Here is a 6,874-nt window from a genome sequence, read left to right as displayed (position 1 = left end):
CTTAACTTGTATATATATATATATATATTCCCGTATATATGCGTATGATGGTGAGGCAAGTAGGTGGAAGTGAAGGGAAGTCCAAGGCATAGCAGAGGCCAGTTGATCTTTGAAGAAGAAGCAAGCCGGCAGCCGATTTTGACAAGTTATCGAAACAAAATGAAGCAAACCGGCCTTTACAGGGCCTGGCGAGGATCAGTGGATCCAAGTGCCAAGGCTGCGATCTGTAGATCCAATGCCAAAGAGTTTGATGTTGGGGAAACGGGAGTACCCTGAGAAAACCCACTTTCACTAGTCGGGACCAAATAGAAGCCCGACTAGTGCCCAGGTGAAGATCTATTGGCGGGTTGAAGACCTGGAAAGATACTGGACAGTGAAATGGTTATGCAAAGAATATAATATGTTATAAGTAGTTCTGTGGATCATGGAGGTCTGGTAGTGGTGTTGTGTATCATATTATATGGGGATAGGTATTTGCTCCATGGTTTGGGGTGGCGGCAATTTTATGAAATTTGGCTGCGAGTGAATTTCGGTGGGCGGTGAGTTTAGAAATGCGGTCTTGTATAGTTTGTAGTGATGTGTGTTTTTCAGCGTAGCACTCAGGTGTGTAGTGAGGGGGGCGGTAGGCGAGACATACTACTTTGTTTTGCAGTTTTTGTAAAATCTGCTGTTGGTTATTATTCATGTTACATGTAATCATTGCGCCATAATTTATTAAGAGTCTGATGAATGTTTTTTAAATGTACATGATTATTTGTGGTCTGCATCTGTTGACGTGGTGACTGATTTTGTGGAGGTAAGCTATTCGTGTTTCAATTTTCTTGCAAATTTCCTTAAAATGAGTGTGCCAAGTTAATTTAGTGTTTATGGAATTTGGCGGATTTAGTGAATGAGATCGTGTTATTGTAGAGGTTTAATTTAGCTAGCTCCGACACGCTTGAGTCTTTTGTTTAATCTAAGGTAGAGTATGATTGCCTAAGTTTTAGTGGGATTAAGTATTATCCTCCATTTGTTGCACCACTGTGTGATTTTGTCAAGGGCTGTTTGAATTTTCTAGTGGAGGGTCCCAGGAGGTGCTCCTTAGGGCTATATCGTCCGTGTATTGTGAGAGGCGTGGTTGGCTGCGGTAGGTCTTGTAAGTTCTTAAAGCAGTCAACATTCTGGAGTATATTCATGGACAAATCTTTTAGTAAAAATACTTAATTGAAATATCTGATTTGTTGTGTACAAAATACTTTTAATGTTTACTGAAAGTTTGCCAATTTTGTGAAGATACCTAAAATATATTAAAAGTTATGATATGGAAACTAATGGTTACTTTGTAGTTACATGGCTGGTTACATTGGCCGACCCCATAACAAAAGTAATTAAAATGTAAAAATTAAGAACTTCTTAGTTTAGATAACAAAAATAAAATATTTTAAAATTTTATGATCCTGGGAATTTGAGCTCTCAAATTCAAACTATGTGCAACTTGGTGTTTAATGGAAAAAATACTGAAGTGAATAATTAATTTAAAATACATTAACAGCAACCTTTACAGTAGACAGGTTCTGATTTTAATTATTACAACCCATAGTATTGAGTCTTCACTATACAGAAGTTAGCATAAAGCATTTTACTAAAAGTATACATCATACCTTGTCTAGGGAGTGTGTATACCTTTGATATTATTTTGAATAGATATTTGTTATATGAATTTTGTGTGGATGGCATCAAGAACAACCTATGTGAATACTATTTGCTTAACAACCCCATTTGGAATGACAAGGGAAAACATAACTGGACCCAAGCACGGTGCATACCAACATGATATTGGTGTTCTTTTGGGTTATTCCTGACCTTGAATGAAGTTTGGTACTATTTTGCATTTTGACTTCTCAAGTTCCAAAGTTGGAAACTTACTTAGCTTATATAAGCTAAGAAAAGCCTAAACTGTTGACTTTAACTTCAAAAGTTTTATAACATTCTTCTACCTCCCCAACAGTAAATTAATGCTCGGCAATGCAATTTAGTCTCATTATTCAGAATTGAACAGAAATCCATTGACAGGTGAATAATTCAGAAATGGAGAGGTGTAGGAAAATAATTATTAATGGTATGGAATTGAGGTCATTGTCAAGATCATGTCCTTTATCATTATGTATCATACACCCAAACTGTAAATAACTAAAGAAATATTTTAATCCAGAAATTACCATAATCAGTGCTCAAGAACAACAATTATAGGCATAAATGCACTAGTTCTTTTCATATGATTTGTACCTTAGAATATTGAAATCCTACCAGAGAAAAGGTTGCTATTCAAACCTAGGTTTAAGGTGAAAAGTTATAATTTTTGCATAAATAGATCATTGGACCTTTTAATGGTTCAAAGGGTTATAAAGTAATAAAATAAAAGGCTAATATGTATGGTAGTCCACAAGTATTGTGCTTCAGCTGTTCTCAAGTCATTTAAATAATGGCAAAATATTCATTTGAAGAACAGTAAAGTGGCCTCACCAATGTGAAGAAGCACATCTGTAAACAAAATAGAGTGAAGTTACGTTCCTTCATAAAAGAATTTTATTGAAATAGGAACATAAAAAAAAATATAAAACATGTTTCACAGTCTGCACATTTGGTTTTGGTTTTATCTCTATGGAATACCTCAAATAAAATTATTGATTTAACCACACATATATAAGTGGCATTGAAATCAAATTCTGATTGCTATATGACCTATGGTAATGGATTTAGTTTTGAAACCTAATGCACGTACCTATAGACCATCAACTGCTTAGTCTTTTATTGATAACAACTAGAGTTGTGCAAGTTGAAAATGAATATGTATTTCTATCTTCCAAATATGTAAGCTGTGAATTAGCAACTTTATACTAGCTACAAAAGATGTCATGTGAAAAGAAATGGAAAAATATTCACCTTTGACACTTGTAACCTTATGGGTCATATGTATCCAAATAGATCACCTCTTCTATTGTAAGTTAGCTCAAACACTTGAAAGTTTGGGGTTTATCTTTTGTCTTCTACAGGTACCATTCTATTAAGTCCCTAAGTGATTCATTTGGATTCAATTCATAGCTCTGGAGTGGCCAAGACAGATTTTGGACATTATATTTTTCAAATCAGTGCTGTTTAATCATACTTGATTTTTAAGTTCTTCATAAAATACTGTTTTTTGTTTTAAGTCATCAATTTTAGTTTCTGTAAACTTCAATAAAGAAATTTAATATTCTTATATATTGATCATTATGTCAAGATTTTTTTAACCAACTACTTTGTTTATATATATCTTGATGCTGTCTAGGAGGCATATCACAAGTATCCAGGGCACTGCACCCAAGTTGACAAGCTCCATGACTGGCAAAAGCCTCAACAGTAACGTCAAGCAGGGAGCTTCAATCTCTGTTATTACTAAGGGTGAACACTGAAGGATGACAGGCCTGGTTCACGACTGGGTACACAGTAAATTCATCTCACCATTTCCCTGTCTGAGCCATGCTTCGCATCTTGATGATCACATGTGAAGACAACAGCATTTCATCATTTCTCGCTGTCATTATTGGAAATGTCTTCATAAACTCTTATAATTTGTTCCATCTATTTCAGTGTAAATACAAGTATATGATGGAACGTACTATCTCCCGATTTTTTTTTTCCCTAACTTCATTAAAATTTAATTCTATGAAATGAGTAAGGTGTTACCCATTCAAACTCCCATCTTTTTCTTTACCTTCATACAAAGTGTATCTGTAGAGTGTTTGTGGTTGTTATAATGCAGTGCATTAAGTTTAATTTTTAAAAGTTTGTTGTATAAAAGCCTATTAATTCAGTGGTAAGAAACCATTTAGCATTATTTGATAACTTTGTACAAGAAGAAAAATTGTTGCAGATTAAGAAGTTTACACACATCGGAATCCTTGAGTGTTTTTACAAAGTATTTTTGTCTGTATTGATTGTTCTACACAATATATTGTTTAACCATAGACTGTGGTTCATCAGAGCTGTATAGGTTTAATTTTGTAATAGTGAAAATTTTGAATGTACTTGTAATTGTCATGTGAATGTATACAGTACCCTTTAACAGCAGTAATATTTAGATTGACACATAAATGTGTCAAAGTTAACTTTATAAGAACCTACCAAGTTAGTTACTTTTACACTGGATTATACAAGATGGCATAGATTTAATTCTGAAACATAATTTGATTTCTTTTTCATGGATTATGTATGTTTTGCAAGGAAGTACACAGTAGGTACTTAACAGGTGTGTATTGTGAGGTATATATAAAATACATAGGAATTTTCATGACAGTTCATCATATATATTTCCAATTAACTACATTGACCTCAATGTTGGTAGTATCAGTTACTTTGACAAATTGAAGTAACTGGAGAAGCTATTGGTGTGCTCAAAATATATCTGTAAAGCTTCAGACCTAAAATGCTAGTGAATACCATTTAATTGTGCTATTTATTATTAGTGACACAATTATACTTTCCCAACTTGAACATTAAGCTAAATAATTAATTATGGGAAATCTTGTACTTGATGGTAAATGTGCATAGAGTCAATGATGGATAAACCTCCAAGATATGAGCGTTTCTTGTTGATATTCCTGCCATAAGAGTTAGTATTTCTAAAATGAAATTTTTGCAGGATCTGAAGGCTCATTAACTAGATAGTGAGTCATTTTAATTATCTCTGCTTTAAATATTGGTTTCTATTTATACTATTAGTGTTAAAAACTGATAACATCACTTTGTTAAGCTATACTTAACACTGATACTAACTTTACTGAAAAATGAGAGAGAGTACATATGTTATATCTTCCCATCACAGTAATACTCTTAAACTAGTACCACAAATCACTTAAAGATGTAGAAGTAGCTTTGAAGTTATGATGTAAATTTCAGATGTGGTTGCTATTTGCCCAGTTTAGTTTGAAAAACTGAATGTGGGTTATGCTGCTCTATTTTTATGTTGTTAATGATTCTGGACATGTAGTGTTAAATGTAGGTAAAAGTTTAGAGATTACAAATAAAGCCCATTATGTAATAATAACTGTCTTCTATTTAAATTGTAATAAGTACTTTTCCTTGAAAAATTTTGTTATTGGTATGCCTCCATGCACAAATAGTAAATATTTTCTGTGTGCTTCCTTGTTGTTGTCTTCATGTCTTATCATTCATTTACTTTTAAAGATAAAAAATAAACCAGAATGTGTGGATATGCATGGTTTCCTGCTGCTCTTTAAACGTGTCAAGTTATTTATTGAATTTTTACCTCTAAAGCTTGAGAACAACTGTTTTATGAACAAAATCTTATTAGAATGTCAAAGAAAAACGTAACTTATACTGGTATTAAAATAACAGATACAAGTTTGTAGCATTTGAGTCAAGTATCAACTGTAACAGTTTAAATGAAAGATGATACAAAAAAAAACAAATCTTAAAAAATCTCAAATTAGGCAGACTTACTCTGAAATAGTGAAAGCTTTTCCTTGTTGTGTTTGAACTCTTGCTGTCAACAAAACATGCGACTCAAACTTTCTGAAAATTCTTGTATATTGCATATACTAACCCATAATTTTCCATTCTCCCATCTGATTTATTGTGCATGTGTTGAGATCTTGTATAACCTCTGCTTTCCTGCCATAAGTTATATTTTTTGTTAACACTCGTGCTGTACACTTTGTGATATTTTTCTGATGCAACTATTTATGCTATTATCATAATTTCTGTGCTTTTGTTGGAAGCCCAACTTACACAATTTCCCTATATCATACAGGTTAAATTCAATATGCATTCTCTGCATTGATAGTTTTACATTTTCATGGCATTCTGTACTGATGTTCTTGGTAAGTACAACATTTTTGTGAATTCTCAATTTGCATACAACTCGCTGTTTCTTTGTTTTTATACTTTGGCCTACTTGCCTTCAGTGTCTGTCAAGTAGGTTTTATTTGATAGAGTGCTAGCCAAAGTCTTGAAGATACTTCTACTGTCCTCATTTCTTTTTTCTTCTGGGTAATTTCTCTATTTTCAGTATTGAACTTTCATGATGGGTGATTTCCGTACTTGTATCTCATATTCCTCCCACCTTCTGATGATTTGGGGTTGAGGATCATTTTTGAAATTAGTAATGCATTCAAACAAATCGTGATTTCTTTCTCATCGTCCTTCCTTTTCACTTTTTAAAGATTATTTGAGAGGGGGAGTCTTCCATTTAGTTTCTTATTTTGGCCCATCATCAATTTTCTGCTTTGCATGTTATGATTTGGCTTCTTTTGAAGTTTCATTCCTGCACCATTATTAGTTATTCTCATTCTCCTGATTATTTTACTCAGGATCACTATGAGGTCTTTATTACCTATGGATCTCGCTGTTATTGTTTCTATTAACATGTGGCTTTTATGTTTTGTCAACTTGTATTGAAAAGTACAGAGAAAAATTACAAATAGAGATTAAGTTATTTGCACATACCAATTCAACCATTTTAATCTTTCACATATGGAGATATTTTTCTGTGTCTAACCCTTCTTTTTGGTCAGAATTTGACACTTATGTATTCAAACACGTAGTCACATCTTTAGTTGGTCTCTGCCCTCATCCACCATGATTGTCATCATTACATGGATGGCTAGAAGATTCTTGCTCAGTGGTTGGCTCACATTAAATTGCTCTTCCAGTTTGCTTTTTTGGGTTGGATTGGTTCAGAGATCCAAGTTTCAGGTGTGCATATGTGACTACCCCATATCTTGTTCATGTGAGATTTTTGTATTATAACTCTCTCTTGGTCTTTTCACCCATCTCCTTTGGCTTTGCAATCCCGAGTTTCAGATGTACATACTTTTCGATTTAGTAAACACAT

The 6,874-nt window shown here is 33.3% G+C and overlaps 1 protein-coding gene across 1 annotated transcript in view; it reads left to right on the top strand.

Moving 5' to 3' along the window:
* LOC106457002 (double-stranded RNA-binding protein Staufen homolog 1-like) overlaps nt 1-5,251 on the top strand; it is a 28,112-nt gene extending 22,861 nt beyond the window's left edge. The window contains exon 5 of the mRNA XM_013916389.2: nt 3,308-5,251. Coding sequence (XP_013771843.1) covers nt 3,308-3,431 — 124 coding nt within the window. The 3' untranslated portion in view covers nt 3,432-5,251. The remainder of the gene's footprint in view (nt 1-3,307) is intronic.
* The last annotated feature ends 1,623 nt before the right edge of the window (nt 5,252-6,874 follow it).

Source organism: Limulus polyphemus, unplaced genomic scaffold (genome assembly GCF_000517525.1).
Source record: "Limulus polyphemus unplaced genomic scaffold, Limulus_polyphemus-2.1.2 Scaffold279, whole genome shotgun sequence".
In the NCBI taxonomy this organism is placed as follows: Eukaryota; Metazoa; Arthropoda; class Merostomata; order Xiphosura; family Limulidae; genus Limulus; species Limulus polyphemus.
This window is presented reverse-complemented; position numbering and strand designations above follow the sequence as displayed.